At 46.5% G+C, this 20,000-nt stretch overlaps 1 protein-coding gene across 1 annotated transcript in view; it reads right to left on the minus strand.

The window, feature by feature from the left end:
* The window catches only part of LOC139747265 (calcium-activated chloride channel regulator 1-like), a 319,531-nt gene that overhangs the window by 199,644 nt on the left and 99,887 nt on the right, over positions 1 to 20,000 (minus strand). Inside the window, 1 exon segment of the mRNA XM_071659359.1 lies at positions 6,308 to 6,461. Coding sequence (XP_071515460.1) covers positions 6,308 to 6,461 — 154 coding nt within the window.

Genomic DNA, 20,000 nt, shown 5'->3' on the forward strand with positions numbered 1-20,000 from the left:
CACTCATGTTCAACTTCCCTATTTTCCACAGACTCTCATCGTATGCCACTCTTCACCAAGTCTCTCTCTCTCTCTCTCTCTCTCTCTCTCTCTCTCTCTCTCTCTCTCTCTCTCGGCCACTCTTCCAACCTCGCTCACCTGCATCACTTCTCTCATACGTATTTCATTTCTTCTTTTCCTAAGCCCGTCACAAACTTTCACGCTCGACACCAGCAAAGAAACACAAAATGATCAGCCATCCCACCTGCAGCCCCCTTCGCAGGGCGTTCACATGCCTGTCAATTAAACGTATAAACAAATAAAGCCCCTTGACCTCCAGCCCCGATCGATTTGCATGCCAGTCAATTAATCAGAAATAATGCCCCTTGACCTCCAGCCCCCAATCATCTACCCATACTTATGTAAGCACTTTTCCTTAAGCCTCGAACTCCCGATCACCATTCCACTTCTAGCACCTAACTCCAACCAAACTTGTCCTCATTTTCATCACCTACATCATACCCTCAATTGCCATGTCATCTTGTGTATTCAGATCTCCTGACGAACACACAGACTCAATTCCTTGCATGAAAAGTGTCCAAAGCAACCACTCAACTCTTCCCAAGAAGCAGTCCTTTTCACTTAAGTTGTAACCTTAAGTGTGTGTGTGTGTATATATATATATATATATATATATATATATATATATATATATATATATATATATATATATATATACATATATATATATATATATATATATATATATATATATATATATATATATATATATATATATATATACACACACAAACAAGTGCATGGGAGTCGTTTGATCATAAAACACTATTTTTTTCCCCCGAGAGAAAAAATAGATGACACTAAGTAACTAAAGCAGCGGGAGACGCGTTGGTAATTACGCGGCCCTTCGTCTCGTTAGGGGGACGACGCGTCGTTCGTCAACAGCCGGCGGCAGCCACGAAGTGCGCTACCCTGCACAGAAAAGCCGCCCACATATATATTTTTTTTTTTTTTCTTTTCGGGGTGTTGGAAATTTAGCGTTTCATAACTCAAACTGTTCGTCTCGTTTTAAAAAGATGATAGGCTCCCCCCATCTTCATGAAAAGGGTATACTTAGGCCATTATGCTTTTAGGGGCATATAATGTGGACATTTTTTTTTTTGAACATACGAACGCACTCTTATAACCCACCCGCCCCCATGGTCAACCTGTTTCCTTAATATGAATTTTCAGTTTTAATGTTTCTGTTTTTCCCCCTCCCTTAACTGGGCTAGGAGGAGACAAAGCCTTCTGCACGACCCTGAGTCTTCTGCACGACCCTGAGCCTTCTGCACGACCCTGTTTCCCGTACATCGGATCATGACACATCGCTTACGGCAACACCAAGAGCTCAAGCAAATGCCAGTCCTCACGACAGTGCCGAGTAAGAGACAGCACTGACATGGATCGGATACGTGGAACAAAAAAAACTCGTGTGTATATCCGATTCTCAATGGCCTTGTGTTTTGCCGTGCGGCGCGTGTAATAATGCACCTCCTCCCTGAAGACGAGACGCCCTCATGATACAAAGATTCATACCGACACCTTCAGTAGTAAGCGGGTTACGTCCAGAACAATGCAATTCCTTCGTTGCGACGACGGTCGTCTGAACGTGGAAAACTCAGGTCACACCCTCTCCAAGTCAATACGGTGCACAGCACAGGTTCGTACAGCAATATATAAAATGTTACGTCTCACGGTGCTATCTCTCACCCGCAAAAAAATAAAAGAAAATTATGGTGTGCCTGACGGAAGGATTCTATAAAAATGATGGAGTGACCTCGCACCTTGTAATATGAGGTCGTGGCGATGTCAGAATGATACAAATATTACCTCACGTAACAGCACATTTACGTCTTTTATGTTCATACCTGCAACGCTGGAGAACTTATGGGACGGACCTTGAAGAAAAAGAAAAATAGGAAATGAAGAAGAAGAAGAAGAAGAAGAAGAAGAAGAAGAAGAAGAAGAAGAAGAAGAAGAAGAGGAAGGAGAAAAAAAAGACAAGGAGAAGAGCAACTCGTATTCAAAAAAAGACGAATAAAAGAAGAACGAGAGAACACATACCAAAGCAATATACCTTCCTTCGTTGGAGATATTATTATCGGAGTCCATACTGCTAGTGAGTCGGGGCTGAGCTCCGTGAAGCGCAACATGTGGTGTGGAGGTTCTGGCTATCGGCGTCTGCCTGTCGTTCTGGCACAGGGAGAGCACCAGCCCTGGGCAGCGCAGCGTCAGCCCGCAATACTGGCAGAAGCACTGGCTCATGACACCTAGAGTGACACCAACCCTTCTGGCTGACGGAGTTGGCACTTACAGAACATATATTTTGAGAGCCTTGCTTCCCGTGAAGCTAAGGCATTTTGACGAGTTACTATCCCTTGCCCTAGTTACCCCTCAGTGCTACAAAAAATGGCGAGAGGACCGAGCGAAAGAGTGACTCCCAACACACGAAGTAAAAGGTTCAAACTGCACTCCGTTTTATATCGGAGCGTCCGCAGGGATTCAATGCCCGCTGACCAATCATGGCTTTGCCGCCCCCAGCTCGGGCAATGTTAAGTTAATGTTATCACAGTTGTGCTCCATCAACAGCTTTACCAGGGCTGGCTTGGCTCCAACACAGTGGCAGATGCATGTGGAGAGTGGAAGTGATGCATGCATGGGAGACGGTCGACGCCCAAGCTGGTGCGGTGGGTGCCAAACTCTCGGCAGAAGAGAGTTGATAACTTTACCGTCCACTTATCGATAAATATCTATCATGAAGCGAGAAGAATAAATAATAATGTCCTTAAAAGAATATATCAAGACTGAACTGAATGAATGTACGAGGCACCAAGGATGAAACTAAACAGCCTAGGCACTACGAATAGAGAGCGAGAGAGAAATAAATTGACTATCCAAGTTCATGTACTTTACCAGGTTGGTTGACCTGAGCTAGGACCGAGGTACATGCCTAGCAAGGTAACCCCTGCGATGCACGAAGGCAATATACCGATACCTCGACTATTTTATACATTTTGGGCAACCAATAACACTCGATAATTCTGGGAAAAACCTTGCTGGTGCAACCGACGCCTCCTTCCCCGAAAACAACGCGTTTCATGTCTTGGTGTCATGCCACCACTAGGGACAGTCAGTCCATCTTACACCCGGCAGTGGGGGGGGAGGAGGGAGGACACCTTTGTGATCGGGTGGCGCCACGACCCCATGAGACGTGCGACACCCTAAAACACGAGTGACCCTCGCCTCATCCCGGCGCCCTAGTCAGCAGCTCGAAGAACGATCTAATCAGTGCAGTCATATGCATACCTCTGACATAGAGACTCGGTACCTATCCGTCCTCCACCTAGGTACACACCTCTGGAGTCGAACACGATGCATCTCCTTGCTCGTCTTTAGTCAACACACAACGTATTCAGGACGAAATACTTGTGGGTGGTAACGTCCACCAAGACCATAATACGAAAAAAATAAAATAACTTTTACATGTAAAAAAATAGATTTACAAGAGATTTTTACAAACTGTATAATGGAAATATCGTCACATACTAAGTGCTCAATAATATGTATACACATTGACACAATCCACACGCAAACAGAAAGGTACTTAGCCATTCGTACACACCAAGCCCTACAGTGTATACAAAACCACAGAAATCCCTCAAGCACAAAGGCACGATGCTTCAAGTATTATGACCTAGGTCTCGTTATGGCCCCTACAGGTCAGGTCAAAGGTCACACCAACATACCCAAAGGTCTGTCTGTCGTGCTCAAGGGTGTCATACATATTTAGGCATTATACATATACATGCAAGTTCAATCACACAGACGCACACATACACAGGCGCGCCCCCCAGTGACATCAGCTGAATGAGAGAAAGACGCTTCACATTACGTGTGAACCAATGGCATTGCGGGTTACTGTTATATAACAAGGCAGAATTCCCTGCTCTTATTTTCCAAACCTCTGACATGTGCTGATGAAACTGGGCACTTGAACTGTTACAAATTACGGTAAGAAAATGGGTCACCTTCTGATATAAGGTACTCACCTCATGGGTCACCTTCTGATATAAGGTAATCATGGGTCACCTTCTGATACAAGGTAATACTTCATGGGTCATCTTCTAAGATAATCACCTCATGGTTTATCTTCTAAGATAATCACCTCATGGTTTATCTTCTAAGATAATCACCTCATGGTTTATCTTCTAAGATAATCACCTCATGGTTTATCTTCTAAGATAATCACCTCATGGTTTATCTTCTAAGATAATCACCTCATGGGTTATCCTCTAAGATAATCACCTCATGGGTGATCTACTAAGATAATCATCTCATGGGTCGCCTAAGATAATCACCTCATTATGATTACATAAGATGAGTGGCCAGTCTACTCACCTTCCCGTGAAAATACATTTTACCCTCGAAAATATTCCAAAACCCAAGATGGAGAAAATGGATGAGGGAAGATACGAAATATTCCTCATATTCACAACCTTTCTATTTTCTGTGCCATATTCCTTACCAGACACGTCGCTCATCAGTTACATAAACCTAAAAGGTCAATAATCAACGTTCGCTATAAACCATTTTTCAGGTTTCTGACCCATGAAAAATGAAGCAATTACTAACCGGGGCGTATAATTAGCTATCAAATTCAGCGGAATTTTACCGCACGTGCAACTGATTAACGTGCTTCAAGTGATAGCGACCTCAAACTCCCAGTAACCATCAAAGGACACCGTCCGACAGAGGCCTGTTTATATATATATATATATATATATATATATATATATATATATATATATATATATATTATATATATATATTATATATATATATATATATATATATATATATATATATATATATATATATATATATATATATATATATATATATAAAAGCGAACGTGCAGAGCGCTCAGCCTCGCTGAACTCACTTGACTCTCCCATCTCCGATCTGAGGAGGTGTTTACGTAAAACAGAAACGCGCGATACGAAGAAACTGTGGCAATCATTTCGGACCCTTAAACATATGTAAGAAAAAAAAAGAAAAGAGGAAGACACGCGAAATGAAGAAACTGTGGGAATCTATTCATCCCTTAAACATGTGTAAAAAAAAAAAAAAGCAAGTCTTCTTTCTCTTTAAGAATAAGAGACCACATGACAAGAGGTGATTCCTAAGCCACTACACGACACAGTTCCATCAGGATGTGTGAGGAGCTTCATGAAGTCATGAAACTCACGTGCTTAAATGACATCGAACTCGGCTTGGCATGTGGGAACGACACGAATGTAGCCACCTTCGGCGAGGCTAGACCATCAGGGCACAATCTCCTCGAACTCCTCTCTCTCTCTCTCCCCCAACGAATCCATCCTCTATTGATTAAAGAGCAGCCTTAATGCTGCCGAAAACCCCTTGAAGAAAGGGGTCGCTGGGATTACATAGTAACATAATCATAACGATGATACCGCGACACCAGTGCACCTCCCACTTCTGCCAGTTCACGGGTCATCAAGATACATCTGTACCTCAGCATTTTAGGCCTGTAACCCCTTGACGAAAGTACCAATATACATACATACATTCATATATATATATAACTACGGAGTGTCGAGCGCTTTGGTGTATTACATTGTTGAGACTGACAAATGTAAAAGATATACTTATATAGTGTCAGTGGCCTTCGCCTACAAGTGGATGACGCATCACGAGCGAGAAACTCACCTTCAGCAAGTGTATCACTGTCCACAAATGGACAATATGGGGGTGCAGTCTTGTTTGTCAAGGATCTTCTCCCCTCCAAAGAGGTTCCTCATCTCCCTACTGGGCAAAATAATAACAATACCTCTCACAAACACACACACACACACACACACACACACACATACATATATATATATATATATATATATATATATATATATATATATATATATATATATATATATATATATATATATTAGTTTGGCTTCCAATTGGTTTAGAGTGGCCGACCACTACCCGACAGCCGGTATTATTGATGATATTTGAAAACAAGTGACGTACATATCCATTTCTCTCAGGGCAGCGTATCTCTCGCCGCCAGCTACTCTGGCAACCTCGCGTGGCTCTCTTACTAACTCGTTGGCTCTCTCTCTCTCTCTCTCTCTCTCTTCGTCGACCAACCGGGGGTGGTGGTGGCTCCTCTCTCTCTCTCTCTCTCTCTCTCTCTCTCTCTCTCTCTCTCTCTCTCTCTCTCTCTCTCTCTCTCAGTACTTACGTGGAGCCATGGACGGGGACGTTGGAGCAGCCGGTAGGGTGGTGGGCCTGGGTGGCAGTGCGGTGGAAGGCCGGATACAGAGGGTCGTCCGGATGGCCGTACTCCTCGAACACCCCCCAGCGGTACTTGGCCCACTCCTGCACCAACACGCGACCTGCAGGAAGAAAACAAGAGTTACAGTTGTACGGTACACACGACCTGAAGTGGTACAAGTGTATGGTGCATATGAACTGAACAGTGGTACAGCTGCACGGTACACACGACCTGAGCAGTGGTAGAGTTGTACGGTACACACGACCTAAACTGTGGTACAGTTGTACGGTACATACGACCTGACCAGTGGTACAGTTGTACGGTACACACGACCTAAACTATGGTACAGTTGTACGGTACACACGAACTGACCAGTGGTACAGTTGTAAGGTACACACGACCTGAACAGTGGTACAGTTGCATGGTACGTGTGACCTGGACAGTGGTACGGTTCTATGGTACATATGACCTAGACAAGTCTTGTATAGGATTTCACAAAATGCAAGTGTAAATTTCATAATTCATCGTACATGACAAGGCATAAAAGGACCAATGGTTCTGCTGACGACAGTTCACGAAGCCCACCAAAGACGCTCATTAAAGAAACCAGCAGAAGAAGTCCATTTAAGAAACCTGCTGAAAAGGGCCACTTAAGAAACTCACTGAAGAAGTCGCTGAAGAAATCGACAGAGGGCACCTGAAGAACCCCACTGGAGAAAGCCCACATAAAAGCTCTACTGAGGAAGACCACTAAAAAAAAAACAAAAAAAAAAAAAAAACCAATTCCGTTCAGCAATTAACACCACTGTAAACAGGGTCTAAAAAATTCAACTGTTTTCGCTACTCCCACCCCATGAATAGAAGTCGCAAAAATTCTGTACTGAACCAAAAGTGTTGCCATGTTTACCAACGATAAAAGGCGAGAGATCGAACAGATGGCCACGGGAGGCATACTGTTCACTTACGGTACCTTCACCACGAAGCCATGTCTCCACATGCAACCAAGAGGCGGACGGTGAATTCACTTGGCCCTACGCGGGGTCTCCTCACATGTGAGTCCCTCCGTTCGACAGGATTTTCCTGTGTCCTCACCTCCACACTCATTCCTCCCCTGAGTCGCCCCTCACTCTTCCTCTGAACTAAGAAGGACATCGATACAGCTCGAGCCCCCTACCTAGGATGATGCCACTACTTCGTCGTGCACCTCAAAAAGGAAGTTCTCCGATATGTTCCTCGGTCAGGTTCATCACTACATTCCTGATGTCGTACCTAACGGTGTCTCCCCAATTTCTAATGACGTCCCCACAAAATGCCCCGCCAGTCCCCACCTACTATCAATGTCCCCAACATTACGCGTGATTCGCTGGACTCCTCTCTATCCCCGTAGACTGGTTTGACAGCGACCAGCCTCTCCGATGCATTCCCTCAGGCTGTGCTACTCCCCCGTCCTCGGCTTCCAGCGATACCGAGTGGAGAGGACCGTGCCTTTCACAAGCTGAGGACACTCGCGACAGCTTACCGTCCCTCAGCGTTTCATACCGCCTGCCTCTCTGTCTCCTCTCTCGACCCCCTCGTGCCCTTGATGCGAGTTCTTCCCTCAATGGCTGACGAACTAAGCCCCGGGTCTCGTAGTTCTACCTCCATAGCGGAGGAGGAGCAGGAGGAGAGTGGGGCAGCTACGCGAGACCTGAAGCTCAAAAGAAACCTCGCGAGTTTACAATAATCTGTGAATATGTCGAGGTAGCTCGTCAACAGAGTCCCCTCTGGTACAGTTTTCAGACGTCCCCCCGACCACCATTTTATAGTTCGGGCGAAAAAAAAAAATGTATTCAGTGTATCATTCCCGGAATATATTTCATACACAAGGGAGGAGAGGTCAAGTGCCAGAACAAACAGTCTTAACTGGTTGATGGCGAATTACAGTAGTTCGGCGAGGGCATGGCTCAGGGATATGGCGAGGCTGAATACCCGATACAGCAACAGTGATACAGCAAGTATGAATCCTTCGATTTCAGAAGATTATACGTGGACGAAACTTTTGTAAATCACGAAAATTTAGACGTGGAATAATACTGCATTTGCCTTTGACAGACTTCTCCATATATATATAGGGAGGAAAGAATACTGCTCACGTATTCCCTGCGTGTCGAAGAAGGCGACTGAGAGGGGAGGGAGTGGGAGGCCAAGTGAGGATTTTTCCCTCTGAGGCTCAGTCATCTGTTCTTGACGCTTCCTAGGTGGCGCGGGAAATGACGAATATGTATAATATATATATATATATATATATATATATATATATATATATATATATATATATATATATATACACACGGTGACGACGCACAAATTCTACGTCTGAATATGTGTGTGTGTGTGTGTGTGTGTGTGTGTGTGGTAAGGCCCACCTGTGAGGAGCCTGTGGCTAACTTACTGCTAACTAAAATAGCGGAGATGGGCCCTGGTTATTGTAGTAGTAGGCAACCCATTCCGGCCACGTCCTTCCCTTGTATATCAACATCGACCTCTCTCTCTCTCTCTCTCTCTCTCTCTCTCTCTCTCTCTCTCTCTCTCTCTCTCTCTCTCTCTCTCTCTCTCTCATTTTTCTCTCCTTTACCCCGTCTCTCCTTCTTTTTCTTTCTCTCTCTCTTCTTTTATCTTCCTTCCCTCTTCCTGTTCCCCAATGACCTCCCATCTCTCTGTCTCTCTCTCTCTCGCTTCCTTGACCCCTCCTCCATTCTTTTCCCTTTCTGCCTTTCCCCCTCCGCCTCTTCCTCCTTTCCTTCCTTGATCCTTGATCTCCCATGCCACCTCTCTCTCTCTCTCTCTCTCTCTCTCTCTCTCTCTCTCTCTCTCTCTCTCTCTCTCTCAGAATCCAAGTAAAGGATTATATTTTCGTATTCATTTCGCATCGACCGCGAGGCGCGCCATAACCTGTCAGATCAGAGCCCCCATGGGCGGCTCCCATCATCTGCCTCCTCACGCCCTTCTTGCCCACCCCTGCGACTGTAGCGCTCAAGGAACTCACAGACGCCACAACCCTCCCTCCTCCCTCAAACGTTCATTCCTCGGTGGCTCCCGGCTGGGGATCTACTGGCCCACTACCCCGGCAAATACGTACTTGCCCCAGTTGGTAAGGGAACCCCGCTCCAGCTGGCACGGACTCCCCCCACCATCTGGCAGGAGAGCAGGGCGCACACACACACACACACACACCCGGCAAGGACCAGAGTCGCCACCGACCGGCTGCTGGACTGACGCACCGGTCATTACCAATATGAAAACTCTCCCGGCAAATTTGGGTGCATGTGCGTTTTATTGGGCGAAATATCACACTGATGGCGCCATAAAAAAAAAAAAAAAATACATGTGACTGCCTGAGAGCGGTCGAGTCTGTGAGGAGTGAGGAAAATTTTGTCTGGGTGAAGTGTGAGGCGCTCTGTGCCGGCGAGAGGTGAGAGGGAAGTCTCTCTCTCTCTCTCTCTCTCTCTCTCTCTCTCTCTCTCTCTCTCTCTCTCTCTCTCTCTCTCTCTCTGTGCCGCTGAAGAGGACGTCCAGTGTCGCTGAAAAATGAGGGAACGTTTGCAGGAATGGGATCGCGTGTATTGCTGGAGGGTAAGGGATGCACTCTCACTGCGGGGGGTAAGGGAGTGAGAGGAGGAGACGGGCACATAGATAGAGCCTCACAGAGTGACAGACAAGAGGTGGTGGGGACAACGTTGAATGTCCTGCCCCTCGCTGGAGATTTTATGACGACAATACCTACAGGACTTGGTCCAAATTTGCATAGGTCAAAATACAATTACGCTGGTCGACGGGAAAATGACAGGTAGAACTTAAAAGAGAACGTAAGACTGTGATAAGACAGGAAGGGCGTCAGCAAAAATGCATTTCGACTCCTTCAGGATAACGATAAGTTACTTAGGTGAGACGCCCTGGCCTTTGACACGATTCTTAGTGAGTCACATCAAAGGGCCACGCCACCTTACCTGAAGAAGGACAGTACCGTCGCGCTCAAGGATCTACGCTACCACTGTCCTCCAGGGTGGTTTATCATAAGACCCCGAGCAGTGGTGAACTCGTGCCCTGTACTCACCTTAAAGGGAGAAACAAATATGACATCAATGCCTTCATCGCATCGAACCGACTGGCCCCCGGCGCGCCCCCTCCGAGCACGAAGACCACCACCACCATCGCCGCCACCATGAACAATGAGGATGAATGTGACTACGTGGGGCTGGGGATACATACGATGAAGACACACAGACACACACACACACACACACACACACACACACACACACACACACACACACACGTGTGACCATCAAAGAACCCATGATAACCACCTCGTCGAAGCAGCAGCAAAACAAGAGGCGGGGAGGGAGGACGAGGACGACTAGGAGGCAAGGGGTACGTGGGACGGCGATACAGAATAACAAAGTTATTCATGGACGCCGCAGCATGACACCTTAAAGTTGATTACACATGCAGATTTTGAGTCAAACTTTAGATAAGACTTGAGAATAGATAGGAAAAAAAAAAAAGAAGTAATCAAGTTGGATATGACGGTGATTCTATTCAAGAAGGGAACAGCTGTCTCCCTGATGGTTCCCAGATGTTGGAATGCCTTCACTCCTCGAAAAGAGAAAATAATATTCACGAAACTTTGATCCGACTCTCAACATGGCTGAAACGGCCGAAGGAGTAAAAGATATGATTTAATAAAGAATGTCTTGAAGCAGAGAAAGCTTCCACGGGGGCCTTTTCTGGGAGAGCCCGCGCGACGTTCCTTAAATATCACCGACAGTAAACTTTTGTAATTTGGTTTATCGCTACCACCATCCCAGCTGCTCACGACTGTGCGGGAACACAGTGCTGTTTCCTCCATCAAAATACAATGCAAAAACCTGAAGCCAAGACGTCAGGGCGACCCCTACGTGACGGAAAGGGAGAGGGATCGTTTTCTTGTTGTTTTCGTCCGGAGGCTGATATATATTATCTGGAATATCTTCATTAGAATTAATAAAAATGTGCAGGGGTGTGTTGTGTATTCCGGCAGCGGAGGGAGGAGGACCTCCTGGCTGGTGTAAAGGGGATGGCACGAGGCTCGCCACCTCTGGTCCCTCTCTCCTGGACCCTCCTGCCCTGGTCCACACACTTGGCCCCCTTCTCTCTCTCTCTCTCTCTCTCTCTCTCTCTCTCTCTCTCTCTCTCTCTCTCTCTCTCTCTCTCTCTCCTGCCCAGACCTGCAAACTTGGACCCCTCTACTGGCCCTCCTGCTCAGGACAACACACTTGACTCTCTCTCTCTCTCTCTCTCTCTCTCCTGGCCCAAACACTTGGCCCCTCTCTCCTAGCCCTCCTGTCTTGGCCCACACACTCGGCCCATCTACCCTAGCCCTCCCACACCCTTTGTCCCTCAAACACTGTCTTCATACACCTTGCCACTCATACTGGCTGCAAAAATTTGTCGCCAAACATACGTTGCCAATAGTGCCTGGCTTCACACGAGGCCCTACACACCTGGTTTTACACAAGCGATTCTAAATATATGGCCTCACCAAGCCGAATCCAGAAATTAACCAGGGGTCCACAAATGTCTGTTGACCGGCCTCTGGAAAGTGAAAAAAAAAAAAAAAAAAGGTTATAGGAAAAAAGTTAAGACGAAAAGGAGGGAGAGAATTCCACGGCTTAGCCGTTCGATGCAGGAAGCGTCATTATGGCTAATCCTCGAGTGACCGGTTTCCACACCAAAAATGAGGGAAGCACCAGCCAGGCACGTGCCTGAAGGGGTCAAGCCTTTGGAGGCCAATATAACACACGGAGAAGGGAAACAAGAGCAGGAACATAGTGGTGTGCAGAGAGGGACGGGTTGAAGAGAAGTGTTGCCAGGAGACAGATAATAAGACAGAAGGCTTCTGGCTCCACTTATGTTAATAAAGAAGTCGAGGAAGCACAAACCCCAGGCATGTATGAGCAGAACTCCACACTAGGGCGAATGAAACCAACGTAGATATGAGATAACTGCTCAAAAGAGATAAGATAATTAAGGCACCTACGCAACACTTCCAGCTTTCGGGAGGCAGATCTTGTGGTGGTGGTGTGTGTGTCCGGGGTTTGCCAGGAAGGGGTGGAGGATCTAGGCACACCTAACAGGTTTACTTTATCACAGGGATACATTATTGTGGTCTGAGATTGAACAAAGGAAAGTGGGCGACGCTTCGAGATAGAAGAAAAATAAAACTGCATTTACTGTTGTCAATTCCGAAATGTTGCACACGTCTAAAATTGAGAATATCTAATCTCTCTCTCTCTCTCTCTCTCTCTCTCTCTCTCTCTCTATATATATATATATATATATATATATATATATATATTTTTTTTTTTTTTTTTTTTTTTTTCATACTATTCGCCATTTCCCGCGATAGCGAGGTAGCGTTAAGAACAGAGGACTGGGCCTTTGAGGGAATATCCTCACCTGGCCCTCTTCTCTGTTCCTTCTTTTGGGAAAAAATATATATATATATATATATATATATATATATATATATATATATATTTATATATGACGTATTCTAAGAACTTTATAACAGTGAGGCCAATAACCTCGTACATAAAAGTCTCAACTAATAGCGACCACTTGAAAAATCTCTCTCGATTCCTCGACGGCTTAACAACTCAACTAAGTTTAATGGTAGAATGACGCCAACATCAGGTAAATGCCAGACTGGATTACATCTCGCGCGTTCGCTTAAATATTCGACGAGAAAAGAAAATATAATGTCCGAGGTTTAGATGTCGTCGAAGCGGAGAAGGTCGCCAAACCCCGATCATTACACGGTTGGGACAAATAACACGAAAGCATCGCTTGGTACGGTCAAAGTGGCGTTATTTTCTCTTCACGCGGCGTGTTTTCAGAATGGCAACCCGAGGCAACCAACGGCCGTCCCCGTGACGCACTTTCACAGAACGCCGGGGCAAGTTGCGCGTTACGTGCACTGAAGGTTATGTGCTTTTTAATAGGCTATGAACGCAGTCACACACGCGCAGGAGAATTCTACAGGCTTTATGTCATGAGATTTATAAGGTTTTATAAGCCCGTTACATGAAGGCCTTTACTGTTATTGTCTCGCCATCATGGAAATATGGCTGAGGGAGGGGCGTCCGTGCCCCCGTGCGGCTGCAACGAGTCCTAGGTGGTGGTGGTGTAGTGTGTGTGTGTGTGTGTGTGTGTCAAAGATATATACAAAGAAGGAGAGTTTGATTTTTCGAGTGTGAGTGGGAATATGAATGGGTTGTGTTAGCTCGTGTGCACGCGTGAGGGCACAAAAATAAATGCATTAATAAATGAATGACGAGAGAAATGTGTCACATGTGGTTCACTGGAGCTAATACACAAACTTTGTATGAAACACCTGTGTCGTGGCTGATAGGGGTTTTGGTTGTCAGTCGGTGAGTGTTGGAGGCCAGCATTCCAACGTGTGAATAATAAATACTTGATAAGACATGAGGTTCCCCTGGAAGAGCCTCTACACGAGACGGGAGGAGCCCTAGGAAGAGCTTTACAGGAGACGTGAAGAGCCCCTGAAAGAACCCTCCAGACGTGAGGACCTCCTGGAAGAGCGTTACAGGAGACGTGAAGATCCCCTGAAAGAGCCTCAAGGAGACGGGAGGAGCCCCTGGAAGAGCCCTCAGCTCTTGGAAGAGCCCTACCGGAACCTGATCAGAGTTCGTATGTCTTCCTCTGCAACTACTTGCTTCACTCTTAATACCTCAGCTATGCGTATCGTCAGCCCAGGAAGATGCGGATCGATCCCATGCCAAACTCTACCTGACCCCTACCGACAGACGAACCTCCTCGGGAGTGGAGGCCGAGTTGGCAGAGGCCCTCAGGTGGTGACCAAAGAGGATTTACCTCCCTCTGAAGTGGCCCTATTATTTCTCTGTCTGGAGCAGAGTTGTTGGCGCGGCGGTGCCGGCAAGATGATGACTCGACCTGTCAGGGCCAGTCTGTCTGGCTGGCCAACGTTACGTTCCTACGTTTGTCCTCCTGACGTTCCTACCTTTGTCCTACTAACGTTCTCTGGTCGTCTGGCAGGGCTGGTCGTCTGGCAGGGCTGGCTGTCTGGCTCCTACCGGGTGACGCTGCCTAGGTGGAGAGGCAAGTTCTCCATTGCTTTAAACTTACAGCTTTCATCTTTCCGTGAGATGGCGTCCCTAGAACCCAAGTTTGTCTCGCCAACTTATGGTAAAGAGTGCTGGCGGACGTTACGCCAGACAGTGCCAGAGTGCCGGCTGACGGTACACCGACAAGAGTGCCGCCAGACACCTACACCCGACCCGAGTGCCGGCTGGCACTGCACCAGCCAGAGTGTCGGCTGACGCTACACCGATCACTGCGCCGGCTGATGTCCCACCAACCAGTGTCGGCTGACGTCAAAGCAGGTACACCGTTTAAGTACACATGGTAAGGCATTAATCCCTTAAGCAAGACGGTGCGATAGCCTGGCCTTCGTGACCTGATCCTCAAAGGCTCGAACCGTCAAGCTAATGCATCTTAAGATCACTCATGCTCAAGGATCGACCCGCAGTAGTCAAGGACTTGAGGACCCGTCGAGCAATGCGCAACGCACGAAGGGACATGAACCGCGGGCTGGTTGACTGGCTGGCTGACCTAGGATTACAACCTCGACCTCCCCCACCAAAAGAGACTCCCGCGAGGTGAGAAACGATGCTGAAAAACTCACGAGAAACACCTATTAGCCTTTCCTTTTCAACCCTGAGCCTGCCGTAGCGTACAAAACCCCCTCCGGGTATCCTCTAGCCTCCGAGACCTTCAGCGGTTAACGTCTCGTATACAGACTTTATAATGGTCACAGTAACACTACCCAGATGTTACTGCAACGGACTTCCCTGAGAATGTTTAGCCACCTTTACCGGACGCCTTTATACCAAATCCTCCTGGGTAAGTTCTGATGATACCCTCCTCCTCCTCCAGCGGCCAACGTCCAGTGGACAACGCATCTTTTCCCGGGCTATTTCGGCTCTGAAAGAATGGGTGTTCGAAGGTGTTCATGCCCGAGATTTTCCTGTAATGACTAGTGTACATATATCTTGGAAAACGGGGCAAGAGACCATTACATGCAATTGGCTTATAGAACGAGTAGTCACTTCGTAACATTCCACATCACATGCTATCCTAAACCTGCCACGAACGAGGCGGGGACTCGCCACGAACGTACGAAACACGTCTTGCCACAGAGGAGGAGGCTACAATCGCCACTGGCTGTCCCTAACCCCCCACGCACGCACACAACCCACAACCCGCAAACAACACCAGGACTTGAGCCCGGCGGGAAACCCACCAACGTGTGACACCCTGAACCACACAGTTCAAGGTCTGGACCGTCAAGTGGATGAAGATACCAGAAAAAAGAGAGGAGGAGAAGAAATCCAATCACTCCTAATTACACGCGTCGTGTTTGGTGAATGATGCATCACGGAAAATAACGCTGGAATCCCCCGGTGATTAAACCAATCCTGATTCTGGAAAACAGCGTCTGGTGGGAGGGTCAAAGGTAACCCCCCACCCACCACACACACACACCGATAACAGTAACTAGGGGGGTAGAGTGGGGAGGATAAAATCGATCTACCTTCGTCACACTAACGGACACTCACAGCTCCCTCCCTACCTCTCTGGGACACACGTCGACATCCCCAGAGTTGATATTCCTTCCTCCACAAATTTACAAACTGAACGTGTGTGATTGTGTGTGTGTGTGTGTGTGTGTGTGTGTGTGTGTGTGTGTGTGTGTGTGTGTGTGTGTGTGTACAGTGTGGCTGTAGCTCACAGAAACAGATGCAATATGGCACCACGTACTGACATGTTATTACCATACGCGTTACCATATCCCGTCTCGTATGATGTTACGTGGCCTGTGTCGTGTGTGTCCCGCAAGGACATCACGAGTTACTATTCAGTTCTCTTAATCTACATGACGTCTTGAGAATAGTAACATAGCAGGTGCTCAGAGCTCCGCAGTAACCAGTCTTTATCGGTGTCTCACGCAAGGGCAGAGCGGCGTCATGCCATCATCGCCATGCACAACCCCCAGGACCCCCTTTTGCAACTGAAGCTCCGAGGCTACGCCTCAGTAAGGAGGAGGGGATGAATGGACGCCTTAAAGAGTGAGAAATCCTCGGACGAGAGCTGTACCTCCCTTTCGTCCGCTGATGATGATGATCCAAGCCTCCTCGAAGGCGACTTTTCGCTCTCGCGGTGTAACCAAAGGCAGGCGGAGTCCGGTAACGCCTCTGAGAGGATGTATAACAGCATGGATGGAGGAGAGAGAGAGAGAGAGAGAGAGAGAGAGAGAGAGAGAGAGAGAGAGAGAGAGAGAGAGAGAGGTGGGGGTTGAGGGCTCTTCAGGAGGCGTGGGCGGGAGAGGCCGCTCATTTCGGATCCAGCGAGAGGAAGGGGCGACTGCAAGACCAGTGCGGGAGTGTGACACGGTGGGAACGCATGACGATGGGGCAAGCGTGTCAAGGTGTGAAACTGGACTGTCGGAGACGTGTGTCTCTCTCACTTCCTCGGTGACACACACACACACCCAGGAAGGTACATGAGCAACCATCAGACCATAACACTATACATGCGCAATGAAGTCAGTCTCGGGGGTAGGGAACGTAGCCTGGCAGTGGCAGACGTGATTGATAATATTCAAGCACATGTCAGACACAAGCACAATCTATGAAAATGTCATTCAAAAAGCCAACCCACGACGTATGATCAAATCTCTCTCTCTCTCTCTCTCTCTCTCTCTCTCTCTCTCTCTCTCTCTCTCTCTCTCTCTCTCTCTCCACAAACACGCGCATATATATATATATATATATATATATATATATATATATATATATATATATATATATATATATATATATGTGTGTGTGTGTGTGTGTGTGTGTGTGTGTGTGATATTACTCAAAAGTGTTGCTAAGCATAGGACAAAATCCTGAAACTCACATGAAAAATGTAAAACCATCTTCGCGAGCTCTTGAATAATACTCACAGCTCCTTCATTCCCCTTGAATAGGTTTTGAAAAATACACGAAAGCTCTGGAAGGCCTTCTTTTATTATTCCTGTGAGCCAAGGTGTGTGTGTGTGTGTGTGTGTGTGTGTATATACATATATATATATATATATATATATATATATATATATATATATATATATATATATCCCTCAGGGTTTTTCCCTACCACCACACTATCTTCTTTCCATACATGATCCCTCTACAACCTTATTTACTTTTGCCATTCGACTCACTTTCCATTCCTCACTCGAACGCTAGTTCTCTTTCTCTCACTGAACAAATCCCCTGTGCAGCATCTCGGCCTGGGGAAGCACTAACCTTGTTACGTGGTGTAAAAAAAAAAAGGAGTTTCTACCAACAGTACATTTCTCTGTCGAGGAGCCACTCACTTCCTTCGTGTTCCACTTCAAGACAACCTCGCGATTCAACCCTGCAGCACCACAGACTTGCTGTGGGTACACCTACCCTCTCCACTCTGCCTTGGGAGACACACACAATAAGCACCGCAGCAAAATCGGCTTCCCAAGAGCTGTATGCTGTATGGTATGGAGTACGTCCCCCCACCCTTCCATATCCTGGATGGCTCTTCCTCCGCCTCCCTACAAGGGATGTGTGGAATCTAAAGCCTTTTCCGTCCCAATCATTCTCTCGCCACCCAACCCAACACCGATTTCATATAAGTTACATGAACGTGGGGATCCATGTAATATCCAACGAGTTCAATGACATCTTTTATTCATTTACTAAATTCAATTATTCTCTCGATCCTGCCTATGGACACACTGGGGGCTAGAGGAACGTACCAATGAGCCCAGATGACGCGGTAACTCCCACACACACACACACACATCAGTTGGGGCTCCTCGGAACCTTGACTTTCGTCCCAGTGCAGCTGGGAGGGTCTAAAGGAACCACCATAACGCAGAAGTACCCAACGAACGTCCGCAATCGAGCGGCACAACCGAACGGACCAATCCAGATTGTGATTTAATTAAGTGAATGTTTGAGTGCATGATTTTTGTGTGAGGGAGCGGACACTGCGTCAGAGGGGAGAGGCCGGGAAGTTGTACCAGGGGAGGGGAACAGTAGAGGGTAGGGGAAGGGAAACGAGAGGGGAGAAAAATGGGAGGGACGGAGAGAGAGAGAGAGAGAGAGAGAGAGAGAGAGAGAGAGAGAGAGAGAGAGAGAGAGAGAGAGAGAGAGAGAGAGAATATGTTTGGGTCTACAAAGTCCGTGATGTAGGTCACCACATCGAGAGATTGCGTTTATATATATATATATTATATATATATATATATATATATATATATATATATATATATATATATATATATATATATATTATGTGGTATATCGTGGTCGTTTGGTTGGCGATGTTTTGGTCTTGGAGACAAGACTGACGCAATCATTTCTATCAGACTGTTTCTATTTTTTCTTTTTTCCTTTTTTGCGTTTCCGGTACTTGGTTGTGATCGTGTCACTTTGCGTCGTTGTAATACCCTCTGCTGGTCTCATCTGTGACACCTGGGTGTTCTGGAGGCAGTCTGCTGAGGTCTGTAATAAACTGAACCTTTACCAATACCGTAATGATGATCTCTGTACACATATTTTGGTATTACCTTTACACTTTGGTATTTTGTAAGAGACTAGGTAATTTTTTTTTGTGATACTTTGGTGATGTTATGCTCTGGTATTTGACAAATACTTTGTCCATGTCTCTCAATATTTGCAGGGTGAGCAATGACACTCTTGGTGTCCATATGTGTTAATACATTACTCCTCATTGTACTTTACCCATCTCGGTTCTGGTGAGGAGCTGGTGAGGTCTTCTGAGGGTCTTCTACCTCCACAGCCCTGGCTCTGGGTTGAGGTGGGTCTTCGGTCGACCAAGCCCTTGGAAGCTACACACAGCCCTCAAGCCCACACAGCTCCTCACTGTGTATCGTTTCAACAGGAAACTATAATTTTTCCAAGGCAGACTTGCGAGCGTCCACGATTTTCCATTTGTATATTATGGCATATGTCTCCCGCCTGAACTCCCGGGGAAAAATCATAATTTGTCTTATATATATTTACGTGTGTGTGTGTGTGTGTGTGTGTGTGTGTGTGTGTGTGTGTGTGTGTGTGTGCGCGCGCGCGCGCGCGTTATCAGACTGCGCCTGCTCCGGGAGCTCTTGGAAAAGGTGTCCTAGTTATATATATATATATATATATATATATATATATATATATATATATATATATATATATATATATATATATAAACTGCCGGTCGATGTTCTGGTGTTGCTGTACATGACATACTCGTAATACTTTTTGTAGCCATCTCTTTTTCTACCATTCGAAAACGTGAATAACCGACCGTCCAATGATTGTGGTCAGGAGACATCATTCACGACAGATTCACCGCGAGTCTCACCCATAATTTTTTTTTCTCATACGACAGGATCAGACTATGTAGTTGTTCAGCCTGGGGGAAAACCACACGATGCCTCCTGTATGGAGCATCACCGCCAGCGTTAGTTGTTGCCCTCCGCACACAAATACCAAAGAAAAAAAATAAA

This window comes from Panulirus ornatus, chromosome 68 (assembly GCF_036320965.1).
Source record: "Panulirus ornatus isolate Po-2019 chromosome 68, ASM3632096v1, whole genome shotgun sequence".
In the NCBI taxonomy this organism is placed as follows: domain Eukaryota; kingdom Metazoa; phylum Arthropoda; class Malacostraca; order Decapoda; family Palinuridae; genus Panulirus; species Panulirus ornatus.